This window comes from Struthio camelus, chromosome 19 (assembly GCF_040807025.1).
Source record: "Struthio camelus isolate bStrCam1 chromosome 19, bStrCam1.hap1, whole genome shotgun sequence".
In the NCBI taxonomy this organism is placed as follows: Eukaryota; Metazoa; Chordata; class Aves; order Struthioniformes; family Struthionidae; genus Struthio; species Struthio camelus.
This window is the reverse complement of record NC_090960.1, coordinates 12,834,197-12,852,383: the sequence shown is the minus strand read 5'-3', so window position 1 is coordinate 12,852,383 and position 18,187 is coordinate 12,834,197. Positions and strand designations below refer to the sequence as shown.

At 49.8% G+C, this 18,187-nt stretch overlaps 1 protein-coding gene across 13 annotated transcripts in view; it reads right to left on the bottom strand.

The window, feature by feature from the left end:
• The window catches only part of PIK3R6 (phosphoinositide-3-kinase regulatory subunit 6), a 51,374-nt gene that overhangs the window by 6,039 nt on the left and 27,148 nt on the right, over nucleotides 1–18,187 (bottom strand). For 12 of the 13 annotated variants that reach the window (XM_068913246.1, XM_068913252.1, XM_009673726.2 and 9 more), the window contains 15 exons: nucleotides 15,092–15,160; nucleotides 14,365–14,497; nucleotides 12,759–12,828; nucleotides 12,159–12,342; nucleotides 10,829–10,976; nucleotides 9,519–9,605; nucleotides 8,313–8,769; nucleotides 7,498–7,597; nucleotides 6,360–6,482; nucleotides 5,728–5,838; nucleotides 4,014–4,104; nucleotides 3,101–3,171; nucleotides 2,452–2,542; nucleotides 1,908–1,978; nucleotides 487–599 (listed from right to left, as the gene is read on the bottom strand). In XM_068913246.1, the coding sequence (XP_068769347.1) occupies nucleotides 487–599; nucleotides 1,908–1,978; nucleotides 2,452–2,542; nucleotides 3,101–3,171; nucleotides 4,014–4,104; nucleotides 5,728–5,838; nucleotides 6,360–6,482; nucleotides 7,498–7,597; nucleotides 8,313–8,769; nucleotides 9,519–9,605; nucleotides 10,829–10,976; nucleotides 12,159–12,342; nucleotides 12,759–12,828; nucleotides 14,365–14,497; nucleotides 15,092–15,160 (1,919 nt within the window). Of the gene's footprint in view, nucleotides 1–486; nucleotides 600–1,907; nucleotides 1,979–2,451; nucleotides 2,665–3,100; nucleotides 3,172–4,013; nucleotides 4,105–5,727; nucleotides 5,839–6,359; nucleotides 6,483–7,497; nucleotides 7,598–8,312; nucleotides 8,770–9,518; nucleotides 9,606–10,828; nucleotides 10,977–12,158; nucleotides 12,343–12,758; nucleotides 12,829–14,364; nucleotides 14,498–15,091; nucleotides 15,161–18,187 lie in introns of those variants that run through there. The other variant, XM_068913253.1, reaches the window with a different exon arrangement.

Here is an 18,187-nt window from a genome sequence, read left to right as displayed (position 1 = left end):
TCATAGGCCTTATCTATTCACTTCCAACACATCGTACATTGCTACATTTACTATATTAATATTAATCCCTGCTATTTACACAGGGCCCTATTTTCTCTGCCCAACTTTGTATGCTTGAAATACCCTGGCAAGGAACGCAGTCTGTAGAGAGAGGGTCAGCTCCACAGCATGATTTAGGAGATCTAATATCTGAGTTTGTCCTTGGAAGTACCTGTCCTTCCACTGTCTCAATGATGGCAGCTTATTTAAAGTGGGATAGCCATTTTGATTTTCATGCCATCACTTGAAGATGCAAAGGTAGGAGAGCTTAACTCTGCCTTGCTTTCCCTGGAAGCAATGTATTTGTCTATGGGTCTTTTGTCATATATAACCAGATCAGAACTAGGACACCCCAGCAAACAGCTCTGCTGTCCTGGGAACCCCTGTGGGGAGTGATACGAGGTCACGAGGGAGATGCACAAAGCCTGGCACACAAGGCCGCCTCACCTGATCACGTTCCTATAAGCTCTTCTGCTGTCCTTGTCCAGACACAGCATGAAAGGCCTCTGCTCTGTGCTCCTGATTTTGATATTGTCTGTTTTCAACCTGTTTGCCGCAGCCTGGAACAAGAGAGGAGGAAGAGCCCAGTGAGAGTCTCACTTCCCTTCCCTGGGCTGTGCTGTGGCTGAAGGTATGTGCACATGGGATGTGAAAGGAACGAATGACGGCATTGCTCTTGTTTTTAACCTCAGACTGTTATCCAAGGTGGATGCTTTAAAGAGGGAAGTGTGTTTCTTTTCCTTTTTCTGTAATCTCAACCTGGTCAAAGTTTGCAAAGGCTGCAAAGTTTGGGATGTCTGATGCGAAGCATGACAAGGCCTCGCCCCTAACATGCCCTGTTAGGGGGCATGGCCAGTTCCCCTGGGCCTTGGTGTATGTTAAGAGTCAGCGTGGGCTGCTGCACCTCAGTGTTTTCAAAAACCAGGTGAAAATAATCAAGCAAGAGTACTGGCTAGCTGAAAACACCAGCAGTCACTGCAAAAGCCTTTCCAGGGACTAATATAAGGTCCAAATCAGCTACATAGCCAAACTGGAAGGATGGAAATGAACTCGTGTCTTGAGAATGCCTTTGCAAACTCTGACCTTCAGGTTCTGCCAAGACGGGAGAGTGGAAGGCTCTTTGGGATGCATGGCTGTAAGCACACATTGCAGCCATGCAGACCAGGAAAGGCCAGGAAAGCTTCAGGCCATAAGGCAGGTTGCTGTAGCCATGAAAGAGAGACTGAAGGCTCCAAGGCAACCTCAAATGAGGAAGGCACAGTGATACTTAACTCCAGCCTGATTGCAGTGATATATTCCTGCAGGGCAGCATGTCCTCCAGGGTCTGCCTGGACTTTTGTGTAAAACAAAAAGGACAGGAGCCTGATTGTTCAGTCGTATGTCCTGCATGTCAGTCTCTCTGAGCTGGTAATTAGATTCATTGAAGTTCCTGTTTCTTGCTTATGCTTCATTAAAGCATACAGCCCCAATTCCCGCAGGCCCTGTGGGGTCCTGGGAGGATTCTGCAGCTGAAGGTGTGGAGCTAATGGAGTTGATGTCAACTACAGACTTTTTACTGTACCCAAGCAGAGCCACGAGGACGAGGGTTAAGCCCTACTTCTCCACCTTGTTCCTTGGGTCATAGAATCAGCCCAGCAGTGGTTTACTCCTGTAGTGTCAGGGTCTCCTGAGACACAATCTAATGTGGTATTAACTAACCAACAGGGATTGCATTTGTGGCTCCGGTTCAAAAAACTAGACTTTTCCATGGAAAATAACCCCAAAGCACCCTCTGAGCAGAGTGGCCACAGAGCCTTCCCCTCCTCACAGAGGGTTTCCCCCTTCACATAAGGGCTTTCCGTGCACTGCAAACATCCACAGCTACTTACTGAGAACGACCTCCCTGACAAGTTGTTGCTCTTGATGATTTCAGTGATGTTCACATTCAGGCACAGCAGATCTGCAACAGAAGTATCTTGTTAGCCTCAGACCATGGCATGATCTGAGCTCAGCTTTGAGCAGGGCTGATGCCACTTCCCTCACCGAGGTGCAATGGTAGAGATCCTTGGGATACTGAGGGAGTCAGAAAAGGAGCACTCTGGCAAGCTCCAGGAGAGGGGATCATGCTCAGGGTAGAAGCCTCAGCAACTTTGCTCAGGGCAAGGTGAAAGAGGAAGGCTGCTGCAGGAAGAAGATGCTGCCAAGCCCAGATTATGGTTATGTTGAACCTCAAGTTACAGGGATTCTCTGGTCACATCATGCACTTGAAAATAAAAAATCACAGACCGTGGTAACACCAATATATGCATGGCACTGGTTCAACTCACACAGCCCAGGCACAATCAGCACTAAGCACTGCGGTGAGATTTATTCTATATAGTACTGGGAAACTCAGCATACCCCTCCCCATGTTCCCAAGCAGGAGGAACCCACCTTCAGCCTCATCAGCAGGGATGGCTTTCATCACCAGTCCTGTGGAGCGCAGGGAGATTGCCACCTCCTTTGCCCGATCACTCACCACCACCTGCACAAAAGACGCTGTTAATTCACTCTAGGAGAGGGGGTAGACCTGGCAGAGCTGGGGGGATCCGGGGACCCAGGATGTTGGTGCAGGCTGGACATGGGTCTTCTCTTTCATTTTTCCTACTTAGAAAGACACAAAGTTGTCAGAAGGGAGGACAGTGTAGGGAAAACCTAGCTCAGCTCAGGGGCAGGAGGAGAGAAACAGGAGAGAGGAGGAAATTTTTAAGCTGCTGAAGCAGAGTAGGGAGCAGTACACATCTGCATACTCAACCCTTGGTGAACAGCACAAAGCTCCTAGTAAGCGTTCACCAAGTAACGTGCTCCACAGCCTATATAAGGGCACTGGCTCTCAGGCCCTGTCTGGGCTAAGAAAAATAAAAAGCTGTCTTTCACTACTACAGGGTTAGCTAATAGGCTTTAAAAGGTCCCGTTTATGTCCTCTTCCGGAGTACAATTCCAGAGAGAAGAAGGGGGGCAAAAACAGTTCTTTGGGGAGCTTCATGCCGTGTTGGTGTCCCTGTGAGCGGAGGCATTTCAGGCTGCTCAGAGCCCCACTTACCTTTCTGTACATTACTGTGAGATCTATGCCAGGGCCATCCAATGTTGTTTTCTTCTTGGACATGGCTAATTCTGCAAAGGAGGAACCAGGAAGGGTTGAGGGTTCACTCATCCCACCTCTCTGTAGTCAATACAGAGGGCCCCTCCCTTGAGGCAAGCTACCCACACCATCACACAGCAGTCATGGGCTGGCACACTGGCTCCTCTCTCCTCTGCCTACAGAAGGAGCCAAGGCTCTGTTCACTCAGTCCTGCTATGCAAGGCTGAGATCCAGAGAGATGGACTCACTCAAGGGTCTCTGCCAAATCGCAGCGGCAAGCATCCACTGCGTCAGCCCCTGGACACCAGGGATGCTCCAGAGAAAGGGTTGGATGTGACATCTGTAAGGGAACAGAATCCAAGCACCCAACAGCAGCAGCTCTAAAAAGCAGAATTTCTAACAGGGGAAACATCTGGCAAGGGGGATGGTTTTAAATCCCAGCTCATTCTCTCAACAAAAACTATGATGCTGGTCCAACTCCATTCTGCTCAGCTTGTAAGCATTTTGTCAGACTGGGACTGAGCTCTGAAGGGGAATGGGTATGTCCACCTTTTGCCCAGTACTGGAATTCACACTTCCTGTCCATAGGGTCCCAGAGCCAACCAAAACCACAGTCTGCAAAACTTGGCTGAGACAAGGAGCTGCTGATGACAAGTTTTCTCATTTAGCCTGGTATCATGCACCTGAGAGTGAGTTGAGGATGATGAGGGAAGCCTCCTGCTTGTCAGGGAACACAGGCTATTGCCTCACTGTACAGCCTCGATTGCTGCAGGCTGAGGGATGGGACAAGCGGGAATTGGGGCAAGGAGGCCTCCACCTGAGACAGCAGTCCCAGCTGCAGGGCTGCAGGGCTGTGTGCGGCAGGGACACGCACCTCTCTGGGAGATGCTATCCTGCATGCTGGTGCGCAGCTCTGTGAGGAACACGTCCTCAGCTGGCTCCTGCGCTGGGTCATTGAAGAAAATCTGAAAGAGAGGAAAAATCTCTAAGAGCAGCTCTTTCTCATTCACCCTCTGACCCCAAGCTGGACATGTGACATCCCAGTGGTCTCCACAGCAACCAAGTGTGACATCACCAAAGGGAAACTATGACCTCACTAAGAGAGATAGGGGACTTCTGGGATGGAGAAAACTGATTTTATGGGATGGAGAGAACTGATTTTTGCTTTCCCTTTTGAGGTCCAGAGGCACAGCAGACCTTGCCAGGGAGCTCAGGAGAACCTGTCCAGCAGAGCCAACAGGCAGTGTTCCTTGCCACAGGGTGTCACTGCTCACTCACAGATGAGTCTGTTCCCAACCATCTATCCAGAGGCAATGTAGGTCAAGGGGAGCAGCTTCCCATGCTCAACTGAGGATGCTGGCTTGGCTCCAAGACAGGTAATTTCTGTCTGAGACACCTATATCAACTGATCACTTGAGGCTTATTCATTATTTTCTCTTCATGGACTTGTTTTGTGTAAAATATGAAGATAAAGTCCTGGAGAGACTCTCCTCTTGGGATGTTCCCAGCCCCGTGTTAAGTTCCTGGGGTACTTAATTCTTGCTTCCAGGAAGACTCTCTGAAGCCAGAGAGAAACAATGCGATCTCAACTAAAAAGGCAAAGTAGACTCGATGTTTCTAGATGAGGCAGGATCAGACCCTGTATTACAGCAGAGCAGTTTAGGTGCTTCTGTCTGAAAACCACATCTGGAGTCAGTTCCTCTTCCCCTGCCTGAGTGACCTACTCGCTTGCTTACTTGCTCTTGAGTTCTGTCTTGGAGGAGAAATATGTGGAACAGAAATTCACTGAGAAAACAAAATCGCCAACCACATAAGCTGAGAATGAGGTGCTCCTAGCGCTTATAAGCTACAGGCCATTAATTCAAGGCCTGGTGGTGCTCTACCAGTACATACCAAAGCTCTTCCATCTCTTTGCAAGCCCCAGTGTCAGTTTGCTCAAGTAATAGCTGCCCCTTTGATGCAACAGATTACCACACTGGCTACGGGTAGATTAAGAGGAGATACGTGCGTTGGTCCCACCCTAAGCTTTGAAGGAGGAAAAATACCAGAGAAGCGGGGGGGGTGGGGGGGGGTTGCTGTTACATGACCAAATACAGTAGTTCTTTGCTAAGAGATTTGCTCTCCTATCCTCACTCTGATGCTATTTCAGAGAAAAGCTGGCAGGAAATAAAGAAAATAGTGTCTCAGGAAACCCTGCAAAGCCCCTGCAAAGTGTAGGAGGGCTTTAGCAGAGACACCAAGAAGATTCATGTTTGATCACACCATCTGAATCACCTGGAGGTCGCATAGCTCCTGAATGAACCTGAGACCAGCAGAGCAGGGTATTCTTGGGCTTATGGGCTAATCCCAAGGATCATTTTACTGTCCTGTATGATCCTGAAATAGTCTTCCCAGGATCACTGATTCCAGCTGAGCTGTGAATCCAGCTGAGCTGTGGAATCACTAGATCTGGGAGCCTGTCAAGAAGGGAGATAGCTGGTGAGCACATAGATCTAGGCTCAGCAGAAAGCCCTTGGAGCTCTTTGACTTGGTACAGCTCTGTCGGCAATGGGGAGCAAGCCCTTTCAGGACCGTATGAAGGCACTCACCTTCACTGCATAGACCTGGAAGCAGACGGGCTGGATGCCCATGCGGACATAGTATGCAATCACATCAGTGAGGAACAGATCAGTCACAAGATGCTTACTCGGAGAGGAAGGCTAGGGGGGAAATAGCATTGCGGATCAGCCACAGTCACTTCTCAAAAATACTGTCACAAACCCTTAAGCCCTCCTAGATAAATAAGGAGCAACAAGGGCCCTTGGCCATGCTCGGTTGCTCTGTGATGACTCGTCAAGGCAAACAGGAGAGGTGAATGCTTGAACCCACCTACTGGCCTCTTTCTGGACACTATCGATGGTGGATCGAACTGTCAGGAAATGAGTGCAGGGGTATTGCAGCACATGCCTCATTTACATTTTCTTTTTTGAAATTCGTCATTTCCTGTTGCTTGGCCAAAAGAACCCATGGTATCAAATAGGTCTTGTGGGCTAGGGCAATGTTAACTATGTGCACCTTCCCCGGCTACCAGGCCCACAACAAGTCTGCAGGGAGAAAGCTTCTGTCTGGGGCATGGAGAGGCCTTGCAGGGCATGAGCTCATCATTGGGTATTTCAGGAGTATTTGAGAAATGGACCAGGCTCAGCAGGTGCCAGCAGAGGTAGAAAGGTTTCCCTCATACCATGGTGGCCAGTTTAGGAATCATGTGGCACAGCGTGTTGATGTTGCTCTCGTACCACGGGTCGGCTCTGCCCAGGTACCCAGCCACTTCGCAGAGCTCCTCACGGCCAGTAGCAGGGCAGTTCTGCAGGAGAAACACACAGTTCAGAGGATGGCAACCCAAAACACCCAGAGCCACAGAAATAACTGCTTTTCCTGAGGAAAACCTTGCTAGGAGCCAGAGGAGGCTGGGAAGTGATGCTCCCCTATACTCAGCAGACAAGGTGATGCTGCCAGCCCAATTCTCCATGGTTCTGGCTATGGCAAAGCCAGAAGCAACTCATTGCAGAGCCCAGAGCATTGCAGAGTCCAGAGCAGTTTCACTGCTTGGCTGGTCTTACACATCCCCTTCCCTGGGGATCTTCAGGACAGCTCATTTCTGTTGTTCAGGCTGGGAGAACAAGGACATTTCCCTTCCCTTTTTAGCCCGAGTGATGCTTGCATTGGATGCTTACATTAGTGACACTTAATTCCAACAGCAGGTCAGTGTCTTTGCTTGGTCCAGAGAAGCTGGCAAAACATTATTTGCAACTCATTTTTATAATGGCACATTCATCAGGACTCACAGCCAGCTCCAGGGTAGCTCAAACTGTTGTGACAAGTATGACGGTTTGTTTATTGCTGTCCCAAGAATCTCTGAGGGGAAGCGATTTGCCCAAGACTGAACTGCAAGGTCATGGCTTGAAGAACTAAAACTGGAGCAAATCCAAGAGACAAAGACCTCAGAAAGGGACAACCACTTTTCCTGAGCATTTGGGGGGACAGAAAAGTGTTGGTTCTCTGCCAAGGCTCCCTTGCGCCCCCTACAGCTGGGTAGAGCTGGACCATAGCAGCAAAATTAAATACCATTTCTAGGCTGGCAGTTATCCCCATCAGGGTGGCTGGGGCAACTCAAACATGTCTGGGGCTGATGGTTTCCCAAAGCCACGCTGCAAACTCAGCCCTGCAGCCCTGGCCTGGCTTCCATTCTCCTTATTCTAGGAACGAGGCATTAAATGGATCTGAATTCCTGTGAATTGAATTCCATGGTTTTCCTCCAAAAATGCTGCCAGCTGCTGGCAGCCAGCAACAAGGCCCTGACCCACTGAGCCCACACTCACCGCAACAGCCAATGTATTTGGTTGCCCCATCACAACCGGGATGTAGTAGAACTGCAGATTCAGCCTTGGAGTCAGGAAAACTCGTCGTGTTTCTCGTTTCCTTGAAATGGAAAAATAACATAGCTATGTTTAAAGGTGAAGGTGGAGGAAAATGGCTCCTGGCCAAGGCTGGGCAGTGCTGGGACACCACAGCTGCTCTGCAAAAAGGGTACGGACATCCCCTGTGTGTGTCTGTGCTCCTCGCATGCCTCCTTTGCCCAGCACGACAGGATAGCAGTAATGTCGTCAGGTTCCCAGAGCAAGGAAATCTAGCAAGGGCAGACGAGTCGGGTGACAGGAGTCCCACAGATGAGTTCCAGGCTAGCACTGGCCATCCCATCCTCACCTGGTTCTAGTCCCTAAGCTGCTGCCTGCATAGTGACCCAGACCCACTGCACAGTGCTTTCCATGGCCTGGATCACCCAGTTGGGCATAGTGGCTGGGAAAGAGCTTTTCTTCTGCATTTTTCCCTTCTGCACTGGAAAATTTCAGTTTTTCATCAGAAACTTTCCTGGTTTTGCTGTTCCTTTAAGCCATGTCACAGACAGAAGGGAAAGATTCCCTATGTGTATCAGTTGGACTAATGGGGTCGAACAGTGCCATACAGCCAGCGAAGACTGACATCTTTGAGTGGGTCTCATCCTGTTCCAGGTAATGCTAGAGCCCAACTCCATCCCCTCCTGTCCTGGCTGCTTCTACAGGCTGAACAGCAAAGCGCCTGCTTTGCCCTCTTATCCCCATACCCCAGAGCCAAACAGAGGGTGGCCACCAGTTACCTCAGTGAGTGATATGCTTGGGCCAAGCGCCCCAGGATCCTGTCATCCCCCAGCAGCACGATGCGGGCAGTGTGCAGTCTCTGCAGTGGGGCTGCAGGTTCTGGGGTGATGCCTGGCCTCCTCTGCGGCTTCATCACCTGCTTCACCCCAGGACTGTTGCAGCCAGCCTGCAGGAAGGCCACGCTCTCCAGCAGGGTTGACTTTTTCTTGATGCCACCCTTCCTCTGGAGCCGAGATTGCTCTGTCTCGGTGCTGCAAGGGGCTATGGACTCCTCAGCAGCTGCAGGCAGATCCCGCTCGATGCCACTGTCGGTGGAGAGCACAGAGAAGCGAGTCTGCTTGCAGCACTCGCAATCTGAAATGATGTCCTGGATCTCAAAGTTGTCCAGGTCCTGGCTCAGCGCATCCGACTCGCAGCTCTGCGACGGTGGGCGGATGAACAGCACCAATTCCTTCCCTGGGGGAAGAAGAAATCTCAGAAGAGGTCAAAGGCAGCATACAGGAGTCACCCAGTGCTGCCGGGAGCCTGTCGCAGGGCAGCCGTCCCCCTCCGCCCCCAGACCCAAGCACCTTCCTCATACACCTCAGCAAGATGAACATGTCAATTTTATGGCTTCAAGATCCTGGTTTGGCATCACTGGCAGGCAGCCAGACTCTCTTTAGTTATGACAGCTCTGCCCAGTGACCATTTTTCTCCCAGTTGCTCAGCTGCCAACCTGCCAACCTCTTGCCTTCATGCTTCACTTTGATGAGGGAGCCCTCAGAAGGGAAATACAGCCAAACCTATGCTGAACTCTAATCCTGCCTCAGTTTCCCTATTCTTATTAATTCGATGGGCCAACACCTCCACCAGCAACTCTGAGAGGAGTTAGTCTTTCAGTTCTGTTTCCTATTCCATCACAAAGACAGCTCAATACCACTCAAAACAGGTACCTAGGACACATCCTCTTGCTGCCTCTTACTCAAGGCCCTCAGCTCTTCTCCTTTGTCCCTCACCCCCCACACTACCCTGATCTGGCCCTGATGCCCCATGACAAGGAAGCCTGATGTGGTCAGCACCCAACCCCCAGGAGCCTGGTTGTCTCCCAGCCGGTGGATATGAAACTCACTACCAAAGAGCTGGGGCTAAGTTATGCATTTCACACAGGTTTCCCTTGGCCTTGGGCATGGTCCGAGTTTACCATAGTGTCTGCCAAGGGCACTCACAGAGCTGGTCGTCTTCTGTCCAGAGATGAAAGCTGATGTTGGGATTGGGCAGAGGGATACCCTGGAGCTTGCCCAAGGGAGCATCATCTGGGGGAAGCAAGGAGGCTTGTTCAAACAAGGGAGCAGTCAGTTTTCCCACACAGGTACATGAACCCCGCCCCGATACTTTGCTTCAGATGCTGGCTGAAATAACCCACACTGAATCTCCAGTGCTCTCCCACCCTGATTGCCTTCTGGCCAGATCCTGAAGGTGTAATCACAGTTCTCTGCTCTCATTTAGAGTTTCCAGCCATTATTCACAAATTGTGGTGCAAGGGGGTACCAACACCACTGGAGGAAGGGAGAAATGCAGATGGGGAAACTGAGGCATGAGGAATTGAAGCACCTTGCTGGACTGCAGAGAGCAGAGGGATTGTAGAATAAATAAAACTGTTTCTAGTACGAGCCTCCAACCTGCCTGGCAGGATCCCACCATTGTGGGCTATTTTACACCTATTATGCCTCTGTGAGAAACAGTGAGACAATTTAATAGCTCACTGCCACAGAAAGGAGATGATACCACTCTTCTTCCTTCAGCGCTGGCTGCTCCTCCTGGTATCTTGCAGTGGGATGGTTGCCAGCTCTTTCAGTGAGTTCAGGTGATCATGGACCGATTCACAAGCACCAGGCAAGTGCAAGGGGGTGCAGGGGCCTCACACCAAGAGCAGCCAGGAAAGAGGGAAACACGGCCCCAGTTTCACTCTGGTCTACCCCAGTTTATGCAAGGAGCCGTGGCAGATGGGGACGTTAGCTATAATACATGTATCTGCAACGACACCACGCCAGGACAGAGAGCTGCCGGGTGTGGAAGGAGGTGGCAAAACCAGAGTCCATTGCATTGGTACAAGAAACAGTGTACAGCATTTTCCCAATCTAGCTCCTGCCAGGACACATCTTACACCGGCAGAGCATTGGCGCGTGTACCACCTCCCTGGTTGACAAGGACTTCCTATGTCACCTTTTGCAAGTGGTGGACACAGGTCTCTGGGCCTCAGGGCAGCTGAATTAGCAGCAGGGATTGCCTGAGTCTGTTTTCTCTGGTGACAAATATGCTTTCCACCACCACATGCAGTTTGCCCTCCCAGAGCAGGGCTGCGGGGAGGTTGGGTTGCTGCAAGGAGCCAGGCTGCAAGGACAGAGCCCTGATCCCAATGATGAATGCAGGGATGCAGGGATGGATGGCTGGATGATGACAAAAGGGAGGACACCGCAGTGAGGAAGGGTCTGCCAGCTCCACTCAAGCCACTGTGTGCAGCCAGCCCGGAGCTCACCTGCTGGCACAGCGCCGAGAACGGCGTGGTAAATCTCCTCCAACCTCGCCACGTGCTGGCTGCGGTCTGCACTCCCTTCCTTTCCTGTACATTCAACTGCCGCCACCACTTGCCGGAACCAGTGCTCTATGTCGCTCGTGGGCATGTCCTGTCACACAGAGCCACTATGAATACCCAGAGGCATGAAAAGAGGAGACATTCAATGGACAGGGATGTGGGAGGGCACAGGATGTGGGAAGAGGGTGAATGAGCCTTGCAAAAATCACCATCTTGCAGCAGAGGACAAAAATGTCCTCCTGAGCCCAGGCTGGCCATGGCAGGCTGGAGGAGAAGAGAAGCTGACTGTACTGGCCCCTCAAAGGCTTTTTCTCCACCAGGTTCACAGCCGACAGGCACTGCTACAGAGGTGGCAGCTTGAGAGACACCCGCAGGATGAGGAGAGCAGACACCAAGGGCGCAAACGTGTTCTTGGGGGAGAAACTGCTGAGAGCCCCTGCAAAGTTGTCTGAACCACTCATTTGTGCTGCCAGGGCCCTATAGCTCCCTGAGGAAGATTTTGGAGAAAACTCATTGAATCTTTTCTGCTGAAAGATTTTTGCAATGACTAGTCATTTTTGCAATGACTTCATGCCAAATTGAGGCTCACAGAGCAGCCTATATTTCAGCCACAGAGCCCAGCTTTTCTGTGCAAAACTGAAGAGTCAAACCAAAGATTCAATAGCCTCACATTTCCCCTTCTCCCACATCAAGAAAAGCAGTTTGGGACAACCAAACCTATTTCCATCTTTTGCCTTTGCACTGGGCAAAACTGCCTAGGAAATGTGGCCAAAGTCGATTAAAAAAAAAAAACAACCAAAAACCAAAAAACAGAAAATCCCCCTACCCCCTGATAATAGCAATCTTGCTTTCCAGCCAGCTATGGCAGACAACTTTTGCGTGTCCAGTGCAAAACGTCTCATCCCCAGCTACCCCTGACTATCCCTCCCATCGGACGTTGGCAATCCCCATGGGATGAGAGCTGCTGAGTGCAAGTGACATCTGCAGCAGTCTGATAACAGAGGACAAAAAGGGTTCCCATGCCTCTGTTTCTTGCTCCTACCCCCTTGCTGCAGCAAATCTTTTATTTTTGGAGGATTTTTTGGTTTGGCACCAGCTCTGCTCATAGTCCAGCCCTGCAAGAAACACTGGGGCTACTGGGGATGGTGACCAGCAACCAGGGGCCAGGGCAGTTCCCCACTTCCTGAAAAAAAGTTCTCCACTCCAGGGTGCCCAGCGAGAGAGGGGCCCATTAGAAACCCATGTGCATCACTGCAGAAATGCTGCCAATTACCTGCAGGCTCCCCTTCAAGCCATTGACGTCACAGCCCTCACCCAGGACGGCCTGCATGGCGTGGATGATCACGTAAGACATGCACACCTGCGGGCTCTGGAAAACCCGAGCAGCCTCCATGTCAGTGACCAGTGCGTTGCAGATGGCTTCGGAGAGCAGCTCTGGATCTGCAAAGATGAAAACCCTGCGTAGGGCAGGTGGATGGGGAGAAAGAGATGAAATGTGAACTCCCAATTACTGACATTAGGTTGGAGTGAGAAGCTCGCATCTCCAATATCTCTCTAAAAAGGGGCTATTGCAGATGTTCCCTTTCTCTGGTCTGTCTCTCCCAGAAAAGCTGTCCACTTTCCAGGGCCATGAAAATCAACTAGGACACATAGGAAGAGCATGCTCTTCATAGCACAGAGCTTATTTTAGCGAGGCAGTGGAGGCCACCAAATTCTGTCCCCCAATACCACATGCTGCCATGTCGTTTATGTCAGAATTGTCCATTCTATCCGATATTAATTCAGAGTACAGGAAGAGGACAGATTTTACTACAAGATTAAAATGCTGTAAAAGAAATAGAAGTAACAACACATTCAAGGAGGCACTACTCACTTTTCCTGATAAGGGTATGGGTCGCTTTTAAGACTTTGTTCGGAAATCACCATTCTTTGGTACAACATACCTAACAAACACCAGAAGATAAAACATGCAGATATTAGAGCATGAGAAATAATAACACAACTCAGGAGAGCAGCTTGATGCTGTTCCCAGTAGCACGCTGGAGGTTGACAGTAGGCCTGTCAAATCAGTGAAAATATGTTGCTGGAGTGATGATGTAAGAGAGCCAAGAATCAAGCCCAGGGCTAAATATAGTCAAGGACAAAGATAGACCATGCTAAATAAAAAGAAAAACCCTTCTATTCAAGGATGATTTCCTGTATTTCCCTTCCTTTGTTTAGTGAATTGTGACTTTGGGGGTGGAGTCGGAAGCAGGAGGAAGAGCCCAGTTCCCTGACTTCTCCACCTGATTCTACACTGCGGCAACATCTAGGGGCACTGTTTGCATGGATGCTAAGAGCTCAGAGCACCTCTGAATCAGGTGGGGGGTATGCTTTCCCCACACGTGGCACTAGGGTAGCAGAGATGCGAGGGCCCACATCCACCCCACTTTGCCCAAGTACCTAACTACAGTGTGTAATCATCTTATCAACCCCATGGTGCTCCCAAAGAGATGCTCTTAGCTGAGAAGGGATGAATCTCTGCTGGAGATGCCCATCTCTCCATATTGAATCATTGATTTAGCTAAAGCCAGGTGAGGTGAAGGTGGACCTTGGGGCTCCAGACCAAACGTTACCAGGGAAGTAATTGGGGTGATGGAGTTGGACTAGGACTTCCAGTAGCCTCACTTCTCTCTAATTTCCCACCAGGCTCCTTGTATTTTTATCTCCACCTCACAAGATGTCTGACTGTTTTAAAGGATTATTTTTAGACCTTCTTATTAAAGGAGACTTTAGTAAGAGAAATTTTATTGAGCAATGTAGAGAAAATGGAAGAGAGAGTTGTTCCCTGGCTTTATTTCTAAAAGGATCTGTTCTCTGCAGACGCTAGTGATATTTTAGCCTTAAAACCTGATTATAATAAATAGGTCGTGGTGGGAGAGTCCGTGCTGAACAGGAGGCAACTCATTGTTAGGCACAGAGGTCACATTACAAAACTGAGATCTCTGAAGAATGTTGTGATTGTAGCATGTTGATTTTCAGACTTCACTGGGCCACCATTCATCCCCCCAGAATTTACTAGGGTGCCCCAGCTGGGTGCAATATTGGCTTCCTATATAGATGGTGGAGGGTGTACAGCCACCTGGACCTTCACCTATACGGATGATGGCTCAGGTGGCCCTTGGATGTGTTGAATATGACTCTGATGGTATCTACTGACAGCAGGAGGATCCCAAGGTTTTCTGCTGGTAGCTAAAGCACAGTGGTTGGCAGCCTTAAATCAGGAGGGGAGAACCTAGGTCTCACACCTAAACAGTCTCAAAGGTCCCTCATGAGTTTTGTCAGCCTTGTGCAGAAATCCCTGCCTGCAGCTCTGCTCTGTCATGTCTCACTGTGTTAGACAGAGGCCAGCTTTGGTACAGAAACCCACACTGCCATCACCTCGAGGACCCAGCCATTTCACTGTGCCGCACATGGGCAGAGCAGGAAAGTCGATGTACCTGGGGTTGTCCTTTCCATTTTCAGCCTGACAGCATAGTCCAAACCAATGGTGCAGAAAGGTTTGGGCAGGGTGAGCAATTTCTTACAGAAATCATACACTCTGCTGCAGAGATCTTCGGGGATGCAGGGAGCCTAGAGAGAAAAAGAATCCATTAAAGAGATGCCACAGGGAATGATCCTAAATGATCCTCTCTCCCCAGAAGAAACATCTGTATGGGCTGCTCTGGGGCAGGAGAACACAGAGCTACACCCAGTTCAGTCTAGGTTTAAATCTAATATACAAAGCAGAATCAGACCCTACGATGGTTCTGGAGACATCCAGCAATACACACTGAAGGGCAGGGGCAGGTGCACCTTTTGGCCAAGTCTGGAAAGGTGCTTGAGCAAACAGGCTTTTTCAGCAATGTGGCTTCTTGCCCAATCGGGTACCAAAATATTGCCAGAAAAAGAGGGTCATGTGGAAGAATTTGTCACTCTCATACACATAACAGGTGTCAATGTCTCAGCCAAGTTTTCATACATCGTACTGGGAAATGCGTGGTTGAATCTATCTGTGCTAGTTTCAGGGCTTTGTTGGGCATGTACTGGGATGTTTCAGCACAGGAATAAGTATGGCACAGCAAAATGCTTAGGACCAGCAAGGGCTGCCGAGTGACTTCAGATGGTCCCTCCTGTGGCTTCTGATTCCCCTGGATTTTGTCCCAACAAAACCCAACGGTAGTTTACCTTTATCAGTGCGTACATCAGAGTATGCAGCAAGGGGATGATGTAATGTCTGTAGTCACCTCTTTCAGCCTGCAAGACCGAAAAAGACAATCAGTGCTTGCCCTGGCTAGCCAGCAATTGGCAAGGTGGTGAGATGGCTGAGCAGCGTCTTTTAAGCAGTGGAAATCAGACTAAGAGGAGAGCCACCCCAGATCCCATGGGATGTGCTGTCCTTTGACTCCTCAGCGGTTCAGGCAGATGGGGACCACATCTCCAAAACAAGACTACTGCACTCCCACTACATCTCCAAAAACAAGATTGCCCCTGGATAAACTTGAGAAAGGTATTTCACTCCATGTTTCATGAATGCTCACTTCAAGAGAGGGGGTACTGCCTGCCCACAGTGATGCTGGTGACATCGATTTCAGGGCGGTTGATGTCACCTCATCACTGGGGTGTGCAACAAGGGCTGGGCTTGGTCCTCCTCCTGTCACCAGGGTGAGAGGCTCAGGAGCCTCACCTAGGTGACCAGGGATGGTTGGGACCTAGGGTGCTGGACAGGGAGAGGGGTCTGCCCAGGTCCCTGTGCTCCCAAGTGCCCTGGCTAAGGGCACTGCAAAGGACAAAGGAGGAAGAGCGAAGAGGTGGAAAGGGAGTACTGAAACCAAGGAGGTGGGTGAAGGTCACAGAGCTGACAGCACGCTCACGGGAGCAGTGTTATCAGCAGGGAGCAATCAGGATTACATTATCCAGGAAACATCACTCCCTCCCATTGCAGCTAAAGGAGCATGCCTTCACTGGGGCTAGCTGTGCTGGCCAGGCCTCCAAGGAAGCACACTCTGTGGGGAAGCCTCACAGCACAGGAAGATCACCTCTGGGGCAAGCACTCCTTTTATTTCCCTTTTAAATAATGTCCTATCTAGGTCTGGCCCTAATGGAAATGGAGTTACAACTGCATGGAAGTGCCTCATTCTGGCTGATGTTCTTCTGCCCTGCTGTAATTCTGTTGGACCACATTCCCACTCCTAGCAGAGCAGTGTTTGGGGGAATGGGCCATGCCATATCATCCTTGCTTGGTAGAGGTGGGGGTTTTTACTAGGGCAAGCTCAGCAAAGTGAACGGCAGAGCAGAATCTGCAACTACTTTCTGAGACAGCACCAACCTGCAGGCTGGACCAAGCACACAACTGCAGGTGCAGTTGTACACACAGGCCAGGGGAACTGGGGGGAGGAACTGAGCTTTCCCTCACATGAACTAAAACGTTGCAAAACCAGTGAGGTCCATAAAGGTAAGAGGTATTTGGAGCTAGTCTGAAAACCTTCCAACTAAATTATTCCCATCAAATGGATGGATTTGTGCTGAACACTAGTGTGCCAGCAAGTTATTAGGCGTGAGGGCTCATTGCTTCCCATATACAGCCCATCACAGAGCCGCACCAGAGGGTTACTGGAGCTGTGATGCAGAGCGAGAGCCTCCACTGCCGGGAGAGCTTGGGCAGGACCTGAGCTTGGCCAGCTCTGATCCCTGCAACACAAACTGCACCAAACCCTGGGCCTTCCAGTGACAAATCCAGCAGCCTGGTGACAGGGAGGGATGTGCTGTGAACCTAGCCCCACTCCTAGTGAGTATCATCCCTGGTGTGCTGAGGCGATGACTCGGCTTGTGGGCAGTGTGAAGCATAGCAAGTGCACGGAGCTGGCGAGACGTGAGGGGAAAGCTTAGCAAGTCAAGGATAGCCACGTGGCTCACAGAGATCTTCACATTGATGCCCCAGTGATTAGGGAGTTTTGCCCCAGCACCTTTTTTCAGGGATAATATGTTGATGGATCTGATTTAAATTGAACTAATGACAGCAAAGCTTTAGAAATGATCAATAAAATGAACAATACTGAATTGCTGAGACCAGCTGATACTTGCCCAGAGCCCTGGAGAAACTCAAGCATGAAACTGCTGAATTATTATCTGTGGTTGATACTGACTGCTCAGGACTGCCACAGTGCCAGAAGAATAAAAAAAAAGTGACACTAATTTCCAAGAAGAGCTTCAGGGAGATGAAGGGAATTACAGACCAGGAGGCCTGATATCCCTCTTGGGCAAACAAAAATAAGAGTAAAAGAGCAATAATAGGTATAATGGGGAGGAACTGACATCGCTTTTGTAAAGGAAGGCAGACCTCAAACCCATTGGACGAGTCTCTGCATCCATAGCCATGGATAATGTGGGCGTTCCTGTCTATTTGGATTTAGAAAAGCCGCGTGATACAGAACCTTCCCCAAGGCTTTGGTGGCAGCTGTATTACAACAGAGTGAGAGGGACAGCCTGCAAATAGACTCATTTACTTAAAAGGTGAGAAATAAAGATTAGAAATAACTGCTAAATTTTCCCAGCACGTTGATGTCTGCATAGGGATCTGTGCTGGGCTGACATGGCTCAAGCGTGTGACACAGCAGCGTGGACCAAGTGAGGTGACAGCATCTGCAGAGTATGCTGATTTACTGGGGGCAGTAAGCAGGAACAATAACAGCACATGCTGCAGAAGCTCTCCCAGCACTAAGCATCGGCTGGTGAGAGATGTGCAAGCTGAAAAATGCCAAACAAGGCACATGAAGGAAGACAGCCCTGGCTTTGCATGGGCAGTGATGGGCTCTGAGCTCTTGGATATTGAAGTTTAATGGATTGAAAAAAGCAAAGCAAGTGTTAGAGATTGTCACAAAAGGAGTAGGGGACAAAGCAAGGAATGCCACTGTGCTCTCTTCATTCACAGTGTGTATGTGTGCAGCTCCAGCCCTTCAGCTCAAAAGTAGAAACAGCAAGGATACAGAGAAAATGGTATGGGAAGGTTTCTGCCCGAAGGATGGCTAACAGGGGCTCTTCTTCTGGGGAATGTGGGGATGTGCCCCCTTCCCCCCAAGCATGGGGAGGAGAAAGTGGAGGATGATCATTAGCTGTTCCTCCTAACACCAGAATGAGAGGGTGCCAAAAGAAATTATCGGGTAGACTCATAAGAAACAAAAGGCGCTACTTCTGTACCCAACATATAATTAAACCATAAAACTGGTGACCCCAAGATGTGGCGGATGCTCTAGTTTAGAAAGTGACAAATCAATGAAAGAAAAC